General features: G+C 52.6%; 6 protein-coding genes across 6 annotated transcripts; 2 read left to right on the top strand and 4 right to left on the bottom strand.

Moving 5' to 3' along the window:
• Positions 1-82: 82 nt before the first annotated feature.
• SEPMUDRAFT_148799 (uncharacterized protein) lies at positions 83-2,313 on the bottom strand. Its single transcript, XM_016905154.1, has 3 exons — positions 2,206-2,313; positions 1,360-1,973; positions 83-1,305 (listed from the first exon to the last, which is right to left on the bottom strand). The coding sequence occupies exons 2-3, from the start codon at positions 1,859-1,861 to the stop codon at positions 623-625; spliced, it is 1,185 nt and encodes a 394-aa protein (XP_016761660.1). The 5' UTR covers positions 1,862-1,973; positions 2,206-2,313; the 3' UTR covers positions 83-622.
• Positions 2,314-4,204: 1,891 nt separating this feature from the next.
• SEPMUDRAFT_116573 (uncharacterized protein) lies at positions 4,205-5,055 on the top strand (the record flags this gene model as incomplete). The annotated part of the gene is made up of 2 exons (XM_016901272.1): positions 4,205-4,742; positions 4,880-5,055. The coding sequence occupies 2 exons, from the start codon at positions 4,205-4,207 to the stop codon at positions 5,053-5,055; spliced, it is 714 nt and encodes a 237-aa protein (XP_016761659.1).
• Positions 4,254-6,342, bottom strand: SEPMUDRAFT_148795 (uncharacterized protein). The gene is made up of 5 exons (XM_016905153.1): positions 6,123-6,342; positions 5,840-6,020; positions 4,983-5,747; positions 4,880-4,924; positions 4,254-4,742 (listed from the first exon to the last, which is right to left on the bottom strand). Exons 1-3 carry the CDS (start codon positions 6,161-6,163, stop codon positions 5,280-5,282), a joined length of 690 nt encoding a protein of 229 aa, XP_016761658.1. The 5' UTR covers positions 6,164-6,342; the 3' UTR covers positions 4,254-4,742; positions 4,880-4,924; positions 4,983-5,279.
• A 483-nt stretch (positions 6,343-6,825) lies between these two features.
• Positions 6,826-8,233, bottom strand: SEPMUDRAFT_148794 (60S ribosome subunit biogenesis protein Nip7). The gene is made up of 2 exons (XM_016905152.1): positions 7,788-8,233; positions 6,826-7,727 (listed from the first exon to the last, which is right to left on the bottom strand). The coding sequence occupies exons 1-2, from the start codon at positions 8,226-8,228 to the stop codon at positions 7,602-7,604; spliced, it is 567 nt and encodes a 188-aa protein (XP_016761657.1). The 5' UTR covers positions 8,229-8,233; the 3' UTR covers positions 6,826-7,601.
• Positions 8,234-8,503: 270 nt separating this feature from the next.
• On the top strand, positions 8,504-10,407 carry SEPMUDRAFT_155810 (NOC3p-domain-containing protein; the record flags this gene model as incomplete). The annotated part of the gene is made up of 1 exon (XM_016907645.1): positions 8,504-10,407. Exon 1 carries the CDS (start codon positions 8,710-8,712, stop codon positions 10,405-10,407), a length of 1,698 nt encoding a protein of 565 aa, XP_016761656.1. The 5' UTR covers positions 8,504-8,709.
• Positions 10,408-10,550: 143 nt separating this feature from the next.
• Positions 10,551-12,997, bottom strand: SEPMUDRAFT_148793 (CPSase_L_D2-domain-containing protein). Its single transcript, XM_016905151.1, has one exon. It carries the CDS (start codon positions 12,930-12,932, stop codon positions 10,788-10,790), a length of 2,145 nt encoding a protein of 714 aa, XP_016761655.1. The 5' UTR covers positions 12,933-12,997; the 3' UTR covers positions 10,551-10,787.
• Positions 12,998-13,447: the final 450 nt, after the last annotated feature.

The following is a 13,447-nucleotide window of genomic DNA, read 5'->3' as shown; positions in this document are numbered from 1 at the left end:
TGGCTTTGGCGACAGGGGTCCACCTCACGCTAAGAGTTTCTGCGGCAGAGCCGCATTCGCAGCAGTCGCACATGATTGTTCACCACTTTGACACCTTTTTTTGTGCTATCGAGTGCATCTATCAGTCGCCGGGTCACCAATACTGAAGTCTCTTCCACGTGCGTTCACTTCGATCTTCAAACTCGATGGCACTATTCCCAAGACTCAAGTACATGCCGCGGCGGGCAATCGACGCGCCTCCAATGGATATAAATGTTGCAACACTCCAAATGCTAAACTCCTTCCAGTGCGCGAGCTCCCGCCAAAGCATTCGCCCGACGAGCGCATATGTACCAAGGGATATCTCCAAAAGAACTTGCACAGTGCCGCACAAACCAGACCCAGACTCCGACCATATCAATGCGACCATCCTGACCTTCGAAACCCCGTGCTTTGGCTCAAACATCCTTTCGCTCGAAAATGCCGAGAACGGATAGAGCACCCCTGACAAGCCCACCAGAGACACCAGTTCCACACCCTCACTACCGTCAATGCCGCAACAAGAAACTCCACCGCTAATTCATCGTCGACTTCTGTTATCCTCAAAGTTGCTGTGAGTTCATTTCTTCGTCGTTCGAGAGTTCTAACCCCATACAGAAGGCTGAACAGAGAGATTCTTTGCAGGACCCCAAGTTCCGCTGTTGCTGCCCCAATTGCTGGCTCCCTCTTTCGCATGGGGTGGATTGGAAGCTGCTGAGGTGGATCGCTGGTCAGTACCAGCATGTCCTGGCCTGCTGTCGCTCGCGTTGAAGCCATAGCTCAGCGACGACGGCGTAAGCGGCGTGGTGGACCTCTTACCAAGGCCCGGGGCTTGTACTGGCCGCGTGCCAATTGGCGCAACACTCGATGCGCTGGTTTTGGAAGTTCCAGTCAAAGGCGGCGATCCGCCTGGCGAGGAGTTTGAAGTCCGGCTACTCTGTTGCGCATCGTTTAGCGAACCGAATTGGTGAACAGCTGGATTCGAAACCGGAGATGCAGTACTTTCAGCACGTTCACGTGGTGGCATTTGCACTGATCCATCTCCTGTACCTGCACCTGCACCTGCTGGAGTTTGACCGAATGAGTCGAATGCTAAAGGCGAAGCCCCGCGGCCAGTACTCGAGGTGCGGGCTTCCTGAGAGGATGCTCTCGTTCCATCCGCATTGTAAAGATTTGATCCTTCGCCGTATAACGCACGGTGTTGGCGAGCGATCAATTCGCGACGATCTTCCTCACTCATCGTGGCAGCTGGACTCAGGGATCGATCTTGTGCCTGCTGCTTGCCACCTGTGACTTTGTCAATATGCATCTCCCACACGGGTATCCTCGAAGACGACTCACTCCTGTTATACTGCTGTTCTTGATGGTAGTTTCGCAGCTCACGTTCGCGTTGGGCAGCCATTCTACGCTTCGCCTGTAGCATCTGCTCGGCTTCACTCGGTTGCCTGCCTGGAAATCTCTGACCAGCGTAGAAACCCTGCAGACCAGCAGAGCCTGGACGTTCAGTGCTGCTGAGCTCACTGCTGACAGACTGGTGACGAGATGGTCCTCCTCCCAGCCGTGGATCGCCCCCAAAGTCAAAGGCGCGATTGGGCGGGGGCATGCTCTCTCTTCGGCCTGGTCCTCCTCCCATAGCGATATTTGGTCCAGGCATCCACTTGCCGCTCTTAATCAGGTTGTCTGTTGCACGATCAATCTCCTCGAATTGCGACGCGAATGCATTGGCATCGGGGTGCTGAGACACAGCGGAGGCTGTTGCAGAGCGTGGAGGCGCCTGCTGCTCCCACGCTGGCTGGCGGCCCGGCGCAGCCCAGGGGCTCTCATCGTTGCTGTAGAAGGACATGTTCGAGGCCGGAATCGTGGTAGAATTGGCGGATCAGATTAGGGTATAAAGATCCGGGTCGAAGGAAGGTAGGTAGGTACTGGTAGGCAAGAGAGCAATCGAGAGTCGCAAACTGTATGTCGATGAACATTAGAACGATTGTGCCACTGCACCCTCCTGCTGCCCAAGTCCTGCTGCAATATGCACAATGTGCTTGCTTGTTGGGAATGCCGCGGAAGAATGGCGAGGTCCAAACTCTTTTCAGGCTGGGCGAAGCGATACGGCGGAGAAAGCAAGCACGCGCAACTTTTCTGGGATGTCGTACAATCATGTACTTGAGGGTGCTGGGGCGCAGATGTACGTACCTGCGTTCAAATTCGCGAGCTGGCGACCGAGAGACGGGAAAGGAGCGACTGTCTCGACGGATGGACGACGACGACGACCACACGACGAGGACTGGAGGATGAACAGAGAGGGCAGTAGTACCGTGGAGGTAGTCTCGGCAGGACGACTGGCTAATGCGAAGAGCGCATTTCAGAAAGCAAATTAGTTGAGCTCCGCTCTGCCTTCGGGCCCTTAGGGTCCGTCCGTCTCTCTCGGCGCGTCCACAAGAGTCGTAATTTCCGCTTGCGATCAACCAACGCCTCCATCGTCTCGTGATACTACCTACCTCCTAGGTACAGTACCTACATGTACCTACACTTCATATGCGTGCCGCATCGTCTCTGCCGGCAGCGCCTCCGATACAACACAATGTGGTTTATGCGGGTTCAAGCAGCGGCGCAGCGATACATGTAGGTATTGCTGATGTCTGGCCTGTCAAAAATGTCTGCTCTGCTTCCACTCCCGTCGTTTCTCTGTGCCATGCCACCCACGCGGTTCGAGGCTGCTGGTGACACGGTGGCACGGATCCTGGATCGCGCCACGCTAGCCGGGAAGCTTAGCTCTAAAGTGCGAACCTGGCTTTCCATCCCATTTCCAATTCCCTTTCTCCTGTGGACTGTTCTACTATAACCTTTGCGTCTGCGTCCACACTGTGGTTGCGAGATCCGCCTCAACCTCCCGCCTGCCATCTTCAACGACCTCATCACGACCACCAAACCAGAGAAATTTGCACCAGTCGGCAGTCCATGACGATGTACCGGGCCCAGTGTAGTAGTAGGTACCTATATGGTCGACCTCCAGTGTGTCTGTCCACAGTGTGTCCCGCACACATCCACCCTCGCACGCGGGCGTTGCCTGCCTGGTGCATGCTGCCGGTGGCTGCATCGACCCCGCCCCGCACAGCAACGGCATGGGGGTCCATGAGGATTGCATAAGATGATCGATCCGAAGTGGGCTGCCCTATAGGAGGTAGGCTGGTATGGCTCTCAGGCCGGGCAAGAAGGTGTCAAGGTGCCAGATCATACAGCAGCTCTCGCAAGAGGGGAGGTCATCAACAGGTGGTCTGGTGGCAGTAGTGGTGTAGTATATACCTAAGGTACATGTACATGCAGGTAGTTGCGCGCAGTTCAGCTGTGACGATACCTCCTAAGCTCACTGTGCTGCACACCCCCCTTTTGTTGGTCTTGAAGCCTCGACCTCGCGTGTCCGCTGGGGACACGCTCTGTGGCTGCATGCACACGTCCCGGAGCAGATCTTCAGACATGACAGAAGCCACCAAGGCTGCCATTATTGTCGCTGTCGCTCTCTTGTGCTTGTTTCATCCACTCTGTATTGCAAGATCTAGTCCCTGTCGATTGTGCTCCTGCCATCGAGGAACATATGCAGATCTCGTCTCGGACACGTTCTGCTGTAGCCCAGTGGCGGCAGCCCAGCTCGATTCGACAAAGGTCCTTACAAGAGGTATGTATCACTCCGTCTATTGTACTTACTATGAGATTACCTTGTAGGTAGGAATACCTGTCAAATATCGTTACACCAGCGATACGAAGCCTACGGTAGTAGCGCTTGGTTGAAACGTGAGACTCTGGATTGTCTTGCCATCGATCCATGCTTTGTGGTCCATCATGGCTGCACTATAGTCTCAGTTCACGTCGGTCTGTATGAGAATGAGAACATCTCATATGGCTTTGGGAGACCTGAACTATTCCTGGTCTGCGATCACTGGTACGGCACGTCACGCGCCTGAACGCTAACATGTCTTGCATGACCGCCCGCTGGACGCATGTGTAACCGGATGATGTTGTCAAGCGAACACCAGCAAACAGGCACGAGGCAGGAGCCCTGTGTCTTTTATACATCGTCGCTCGTGCTCCGCCCATGCGTACGTTCGAATGTGGATCTGGAAGCCATTTTCTACCATCATATTGGAAGTTGTCTTGACCAGCTCTTCTATATGTTGCTCTCACGGCGCCACTCCCTATGGCAGCTATCATGCTACTGGCATCACTTTCTCCGCGAGTGCATGACCGAGAGTTCGACTTTACAGCTCTGCGATTCGCCTTGCAAGACGAAACCATGTCGAAATATAGCCTCACAGATCTACCTCCTGAGCTCGTTCTCGAGGTCATCTCGTACCTGTCCAATTCTCCCTCCTCTTTGATTTCATTAAAGCTTGCCAGTAAACAACTCTGGTTCACGGCACCAGAGCCGCCCACAAACTGGTTGAAAACCGCAACCGACTGCCAAAGAACTGCTGCATATCGAGCCACTCGCGAGCGAAAGGAGTTGCTGGGTGGCCGAAGACGATGTGTGCACTGCGGCATCCTGGCTCCCACTCATCGCTTCCCAGGAACTGCTCCCTTATGCAAATGGCACCAAGCTCGGTTCAGAAGTAACTCAATCCCGAAGCACATGGAGAGCTCACTGAAGATCCGATTACTGTTGTTGACGCGGGAAAAGGAAGAGGCTGTGTGGATACCGATCACCAGGATGTACTGCGCACATGAGAGGGAGACTGGTAAGTTCCTCGCAGTTCAAAGGCACCCACAGTCCCAAGCCTACCAAGGCGACAACCTCTGCTCCAAGACAGACCTGCTCAAACAGGCTCACGTGCCCCTAAATCCTTGCTTGCCCGCTGACATATTACATTCGTAGTGGGGTGGTCTATCTTCAAGTGTACGTGTACGTGCGATAGCTGTGGTGGGTATCGACCTGAAATTGGCATCTACCGCCATTGTTATATGCTGATCAAGGACAGGTCACTTCGAGGTTCAATGTCTGCTGAGAATATCACCCACATTGGACACCCCTCAGATTTCGGAACCAACTGAAGATGGCACACACGTCACTGAGGAACACTGGCAGCCAGCTAGGACTACATGGCCTTCAACTATATATCCCCGAGAGGTGCTGGGGGAACCTTTGCTATCGTACAGGAAGCTGGTCCCTATCATAAATCTTGAGTCGCTATCATAAAACCTTGATCGGAATAAGTCATATCACACTTGGGTATCGTAAAGCATCCAACCTTCTCCAACGCCAAATCATGCCGATTTTACGCGAAGCTTGACGCCAATTTCTCGTCGTGGGGACTGAACCGCGGTAGTTCCTGACTCCTTCGCGGCTTCTCACTGATGACCCCAGCCATAGCCACCTCCAACCTTTCGCCCTTCTTCCTCCCGAGCTCTTTCGCACACTGTCTGACTGTCATGGCCAGTGAGGCCTGCGCAGCAGTGAAACAGATGAGAACTCCGACAAAGACAACTTGTGTAGCACCGAGAGCTAGGCGACATGTCTGCTGATGACGCGCTTGCGAAATATACTCCTTCTGGAAGCGTACTGAAGTCACGATGTCGTGCCGAAAGTTGCGCGGAGTCCAGGCCGGATCGTAGCTCGATTCGCAGACGTTGAAATCCTGGAATTCCTTGAAGAAGAACTCGAGGACAAGGAGCCGTACGATGGAGGAGAGGAAGGCGTCCACAAGAAGGAAGAGCGCCAAGGAGATGGTGAGCGCGTAGTTCTTCTGTGGAGTTCCAGACGCGTTAGATTGTGCTCGTATCAAGTCTTGCAAAATATTCAATCATATGTACTACTACCGGAGGTACATGTACTTACCGTCGCTATTCCGACCAAGCCCAGTGCGCTCAACACACTTCCAGCGCAGGCATAGTATTGTATGCTCACGCCGATCAAAAGTGGATCATCAGGCAAGTAGGCGCACGATGCTGCGACGAATAGATTGTAGAACAACGAGGTGAGAGCAATGCTTGCCGCAAAAGCACGGCTCGGGCTTGCTCTGCTGAGAGAGAGAGTAGTCGTCAGTAATAAGATACTGTAAGAGGTAGTCTTGCTCACGCGAGCTGTTGCCCCGAACGCGCAGGGAATTGAGGCCACCCACCTCTTATTGGATCCAGCATGCTGATGATGACGTCCCGCCATGGTTTGTTCTGTTTTTCCCCCAACACACCGGACGTCTGGGCTGTCTATGTAAGGTAGTAGAACTACTGTACAGTACTTCCCTGGGTGCCAGCCCAACAAGACCTTTTTTTTTCCAATGGCAGGGACTTGGCCCAGGGGAAGCTGAGGTTCAAGAGAGAGAAAAATATAACAGATGTCTGCTGCGCTGTCGCGGACGAGTAGGTAGAAAGAGAGCCGCCGGTATACATATACCTAGGATCTTGGTACACGGCTGACCCATCAGGTTGACTTGCGTGGATTATTCATCGTCTACCTCCACACCATCATCACCACCACCGCTATGGAATAAAAAAAAACGGGCCTGCGTGATAGCAGACCGCTTCCCGCGCATATCCGTGAGATCCGAGAAGGAGCTTTTGCGGTAGGGCTACGGCAAAGTGCTGTGCGTAAAGGAAAAAGAGGAGTCGATCGCCGGGGGAAATTGTGCTGGTGATTGGCTGAATGGTAGCAAGCCGTTCGGGGAACTATGACCGGTATGACCGATGGTCTGCTCGTGAAGAAGCAGCGCACTGGGCACATTTTTTGTTATCCACTTGATGTCTGATGTCGTCCGAGGTTCTTGACGTACACTCCGCGGACGGAGACCATTCTCACCATCACGAGTTTTGCTAGACATCACGCGATTGCGATTCTCGTGAGGTTATGTCATCCTTCGTGAGGTATTACCTATGTACTATACCTGGTACTAACGTACCTCACCTACTTTTCGTGTTCGTGGATTTAGCACGTCTGTTCATCCTAACGCCAGAGCCCCCAATGCCACAATTGCCGTCAACAACATTTTCCTCGAAGAATTGGAGAAACACATCACTTGAACGCCCCATGTACTCGATGTACAGCCTGTTCTTCGCGAAGTAGCGATGACATGGAAGGAAGCGCTCCCGTCTCCCAAAAGAAGAGAAGATCCAAGAGTTATGAAAGCTGCATAAGTTGCGAGCGGAAGCATGTCGGATAATACGACATGGCAAGCAGCCTGACCCAAGATCTTGGTTCAGTTACGGGTGACTGAATCATCTATACGCTGTTCCGTCTGCTGTTCCATCTGCTGTGCTATGATTGACGGTCATCGGCATGAGAACTTCGACGGTGTGAGTCGTGTAACTAGTCGAACAAGACAGCTCTGATTGCAAATGCACACTCTCGTTCCATTGAACAGCATCCGCTCGGCTTCGTCGGCCGCACACGCTCCACGGCCGTACTGCTCTCTCTCTCTCTCACCGCGATTGGCGTCGCGATAAGCGAGTCTTGGGAATGCTCACGAGCTTCGAAACCCCTCGGCCCGCTTGACAGAGCCATCTTCGTAGTGGCCATGTTGTCTAGCATATACTGCAGACCTCAACACGCTATGCTTGAATCGGTGTGACTTCAACAACCAGCTCACCTCTGCATGGGCCATCGTTCAGGTCGTGAATAAGGTATCCTCCTCTCTCAGGTACTCGCCTGCATCAGCTTGCCTGAAGAGCACAATGCCTGTAGGGTCCAGCTTTCTCGCGTCGCCCGTACTTCTCGCTGTTACCCCAAAGCCCTGTAGACGTCAGTATGCCACCCTGGACTTTTCTCGTTGACATCTACATCTCCCACTCACCAACGGCACGTCGTTCATGCTGAGAACTACAGCTCCCGCATGCTCGGGCGCATCTTCACTCCATCTTCCCACATGTGCCTTCACAACGTGGCCGCCGTACAAAAATGGCATTTCTCCATTCGCCTTGACCCAGACCTTGTATCGTGCATGCGGCGCGATCACGTCTAGTGCTGTAATGTGCAGTCTGAATTTGCCCGTCTTTGTGAACTTTCCCAAGCATGTTCCCAAACTCAGGAGAGAGTCTCGCGCGACCGAGGTGGCCAGGTTCGCAAGCGATTCGCGTACATAGTAGACGCGGTCTTTTTGCACTCGGAAGACATAACGATCGCTGATCTTGCCGTTGGTGACCGTATCCGTGAGTAGATTGTTCAGCGATTTGCCGGTATAGTTGGCGAGCTTCTCGAAAAGCGTTTTCGTCTCGGTATCAGTGAGTGGGCGCATGATGGCGATGGGTTGTAAGTCGAGAGAAAAAGTTCACCGCAGGTGTTACTTGGATCTGAAAGTTCTCAATTAAGGTTTGCGATCCCTGCATCGCGGCTTCCATCTTCAAGAAACTTTTGGGTCCTGCGACTACCCTTCTCTGCAGGAGTCAATTATGGCAGAACCAGCAGTGAAGAGGCGACGATTGAGTCCGCCAGGCGATCGAGAGGCAGACCTGGGTTTTGCGAATCATGATCTGGAACAGGATTATGTCCAGCGGCTGGCGAAGAGGAAGCAGAAGGATAAGAAGCACGACAAATTGTTGGTCAAGACGCAGGATGGGCGCGTGGTCGAAAATCCGCGAGTCGAAGAGCGACTGGAAGAGTATGAAGATGTCGACAGCTTTCTTGCCAGCGATGATGAGGACAATGGACTTGTTGCAGCTGTGCAGCCGCAACAAAAGCCCGCTGCGCCAGCACTTCCACTGAAAGAGCAGGTCAGAATGGCCAAGGAGGAACTGGCAAAAACCGCCCAGTCTATTAGTGAGGATCCTGAAGAGCATATCGGTCAGTTGGGCACTCTGGCAGAGCTCGCGCGATCCGAAATTGTCACGATCAGGAAGCTGGCCATGGCAACGCAACTGGCTGTATTCAAAGACATCATTCCTGGGTACCGGATACGACCGATCGCAGAGAGGGACATGTCAGGTAAGGTCTCGAAGGAAGTCAAGAAGCAAAGAGCGTTCGAGCAAGGGTTACTCAGTGGCTACAAGGACTACATCTCTACTTTGCAGCATTGCGCCGTTGGCAAGACGAGCAAAACTGTCAGTCAACAGGATGCACAGGGACTTGCAACAGTGGCAATCTCTTGCGCCTGTGCTTTGCTGACGAGCGTGCCGCATTTCAACAATCGTGGAGATCTGATCGGCATTCTGGTCAAGAAACTCGCTGGACGAAATATTAATGCAGACTTTGCAAAGTGTCGGGAAGCGTTGGAACAGCTTTTCCGGGACGATGAGGAAGGTCATGCTTCGCTGGATGTGGTGGCGCAGTTGACGACTATGATGAAGAAAAGAGATTACTCGATACATGAAAGCGTGTTGAACACGTTCCTGCATCTTCGATTGCTGAACGAGTTCTCACAAAAGGGAGCTCCAAACAGGATCGACAGACGCGAGGATGAAGATGGGCCGAAGCCAAAGTTCAAGAAGGAGTTCAGGACTAAGAAGGAACGGAAAATCATGAAGGAAAGAAAACAGGTCGAGAAGGAATTGAAGGAAGCTGACGCCACTGTGTCTTACGAAGAGAAGGACAAGAACCAGGCCGAAACACTGAAGCTTGTATTCATCGCGTACTTCCGCATCCTGAAGGAAAGGAGGCAACATCTCATGGGTGCCGTGCTCGAAGGCCTAGCCAAATATGCCCACCTCATCAACCAAGATTTCTTCGGCGACGTTCTCGAAGCGCTCAAGGACCTCATCAACGAAGCGGAAGCCGCTCTCCAACCGAATCAGGATGAAAACACTGAAGACGAGGATGAACTCGACGATGCTGAAAAGCGCGATGCTACGCGCGAGAGCTTACTCTGTATTATCACAGCATTCGCGCTGCTTCAAGGCCAGATCGATGTCGTGAAGTCCGCGAACTCACTGTCTCTTGACTTGTCATTCTTCATCCGTCACTTGTACCGCACGCTCGTGCCACTTTCCATGGACCTCGATATCGAGCTTTCCGCCGCGAAGAAAGCTCATCTCAGCGATCCGAATGGGCTTCATGTTCCATCTACTTCTTCACGAGACAACAAAATCAATGTCTCGACCACGGCCGTTCTATTGCTCAGGTCATTACAGAGTGTACTTCTGCCGCCCATCAGCACGAAGAACGTGCCTCCAATCCGCGTCGCTGCGTTTGTGAAGCAATTGGAGATGCTGTCGCTGCATCTCCCGCAGAAGAGCGCGACTGCAGTACAAGAACTTCTCAAAACTGTCACCAAGACGCACGGCAAGAAGATTGCGGCGTTGTGGTATACCGAGGAGAGGAGAGGCGATGGTGTCTTTGATGCCCTGGGTGAGGAAGTGGAAAGCAGCAATCCGTTTGCAAGCACGGTATGGGAAGGAGAAATTCTGCGGCACCACTTTGATCCGAAAGTCAGAGATGCTGTCAAGGTCATTGAGACGAATGTCAAGGAGGCGAGATCGTAGCATACCTACCTTACCTGTACTTGTAGGTCAGTAGACGATTTATTGCCTGTTTTTGAGAAAATTACCTGAGAAATCTAAGAGGAGAGAGAGAGCTGAAGTGTCACTGCCTCTACGTTCGCAGAAAATGATGCAATTTTGAGGAATACCAGTACATGTACCGTTCAAGTTGTCTGCATGTATATGTATGTCACCGAGCCCTCTCACAATCAGCATCCACGCAAGAAAGACCCACGAAAGCTTTTCACAAGCGAGGTCGAAAACCGAAACGCGAAGCCGAGCTTTTTTTTTTTTGAATGTGTGTTTTTTTTTTTTCATTTTGAGCTTCAGAAGTATCTCAAAAGCACGACACGATAAATCCCTCCCTACTACATAGGTACCTCCTATACTTTCTCCTCGGCACCTTCAAATTCCACCAGCGCAGTTCCAGCCTTGCACATGTCGCCCGCTTGATGCACCACTTTACTCACAATTCCATCCTGAGGACTTCGAATGACCGTCTCCATTTTCATACTCTCAATCACGACCAGCGCTTGGTTCTTCTTGACTTCCTGACCCTCCTGAACTTCGACTCGTAGGACTTTACACGGCATAGGTGCCAGCACCGAGTTTTCGGTAGATTTCATGCCGAGAGCAGACTGCAGGAAAGCTGGTATGGCGAGGTGCAGCCGGTATTGAGATCCTTGCTGGAAGAGAGTGAGCTGGTTGGTTTCTGGGTCGCGGACAATGGTGGTCGATAGGCGGGTATGAGGATAGAAAGACGAGAGAGCACCAACTGTGGTCGAACTGGGAGTGTAGTGCGACACTGTGGTATAGGATTGGCCTCTGAGCTTGACATTGTACGTGTCAGGGGAGATCTTCAACACTTGCACAGCGACTGGCGCGTTTGTGACCTGTGGATCGGAAGATGTTTCGACAATCTGGAATTCACGTGGCTGTGGGGCGTATCCGAATCCCATGGATCGCAGAGGCTGAACGGGGGCGCTCGTTGTGCTCCGTGGTGCTTGTTCAGCTTCGTAAAGGCCAATGGCTGCTTGTGCATAGACTTCATTGGATATAGTCTGTTTCGCAAAGAGCTCCTCGGCATGTTTGGGAATATATCCAGTCTCCACCTCACCCGCAATGAAATCTGGACTCTGGCAGCACTTTTTGACAAAGTCGATGTTGGTCACTGGGCCAGCCACCTCGTATTCTTCGAGCGCAGCCACCATCTTCTGAAGGGCGGCATTCCGATCAGGTCCATGCACAATAAGCTTGGATATCATGGGATCGTAGTGACTTGATACTTCGTCCCCCTGCACAAATCCAGCATCTATTCGCACTGAATCTGTCACAGGTGGCGTCCGGAGGTGAAGTAATCTGCCCGTTGATGGAATGAAGTTCATGCTTGGATCCTCAGCATATATCCGAGCTTCGATGGCATGACCTCCCGCCTTGATGCGTTCGTGAACCTCTTCTTGAGTCAATGGCAGCTTGCCGCCCTCCGCCACGATGATCTGCCACCGAACTAAATCTTGACCAGTTACCATTTCTGACACTGGATGTTCGACTTGAAGCCGGGTGTTCATCTCCATAAAGAAGAATTGGCCACTGTCGTTGTCGAAGATGAACTCCACCGTGCCAGCACCTTCGTAGCCCACTGCGAGAGCTGCTTGCCTCGCTTTTTCCCACAGATCCTGTCTGATGTCCTCAGCAAGGTTAGGAGCAGGACTTTCTTCCAGGATCTTTTGATGCCGTCGTTGCAGACTACAATCTCGCTCGCCCAATGCGACACAATTTCCGTGCCTATCAGCAAACACTTGCACCTCAATGTGCCGGGGCGTAGTGATGTATTTCTCCACAAGCATCACATCGTCGCCAAAACTTGATCTGGCTTCGCTTTTGGCAGAGTCCAGCTGTTGCTGAAACTCATCTTCTTGCATCACAATTCGCATGCCCTTGCCACCTCCACCTTTCACAGCTTTGATGAGAACCGGATAGCCCATCTTGCCAGCCTCTGCTTCCAAGAACTTTGGGTCTTGATTGGATCCATGATAGCCAGGAATACAGGGAACTCCGGCTTCAGTCATGATTTCCTTGCTACGAGACTTATCACCCATGGCCTCAATGGCCTTGTGAGGAGGCCCGATGAACTTGATACCAGCATCTGTACAGGCCTTTGCAAAGGCTGCGTTCTCCGACAGGAAGCCATATCCTGGGTGGATAGCCTGACAGCCTTGTTCCTTGGCGACTTCGATGATTCGAGTACCGTTGAGATATTGATCAGTCGATCCAAGATTGACAGCAAAGGGGGAACTCAAAGCGTGCTGGCTATGGCGGTCTGGATCGGTGTACAGGGTGGTCGTCCGGATGCCATATTGGGATGCTGTTCGATTGACCCGTAGAGCGATCTCGCCGCGGTTCGCTATCAGAATGGACTGCAATGGCTCTGGCGATGCTGTCGAAGCTGATTGCCATCGCCGTGCTTGCTTGGCCAGGGTATTGGTTGCTGTAGGTCGGACGGCACGAGGCCGGGCTATCGAGCGCATGGTCAGTTTGCAGGACAGACAATCAGCAGTAGGACCACGTCTGATGTAGCGTTCACATGTCTGCGAGAGGTGTGAGTGGGCAACGGGTGGAAGAGGGCATTTGGTGAAGAATGGCTTGAGCGCAGGTAGAGCAGAGCATATCGGCTACCAAAGGCTACCGTCGGTCATCTCTGGCCTCTCCAAGTCCCATGGGAAGGCCAACCCCACACGGGGGATTCCCACACTAAAGTGCCAAGCAGCGGGCGGTGGAGGCGAGCGGGCCGGGCCTGTCCTTCCGGAAGCCTTGACCCTGGCACTCGAAATGGCAGCGGCGACGAGGTCGATATCTAGTAGGTACCAGTACCTCCTCTTACGGTCTTTACCAACAGTAGCTCCGACTCCGAGTGAGTGATTGATTCAATTTGATTGGTAGCGATAGGTAAATTAGGTACGCATCGGTCATCGGCTCGGACTCTTTTCTTTCTCTCTTCTTCCCCCTCTCTCTCCTCCACCTCTCTCACTCCTCCCGCTGCTGC

This window comes from Sphaerulina musiva (assembly GCF_000320565.1).
Source record: "Sphaerulina musiva SO2202 unplaced genomic scaffold SEPMUscaffold_4, whole genome shotgun sequence".
Classification (NCBI taxonomy): Eukaryota; Fungi; Ascomycota; class Dothideomycetes; order Mycosphaerellales; family Mycosphaerellaceae; genus Sphaerulina; species Sphaerulina musiva.
The sequence above is the reverse complement of the archived record's forward strand: the minus strand, read 5'-3'. Positions and strand labels throughout refer to the sequence as shown.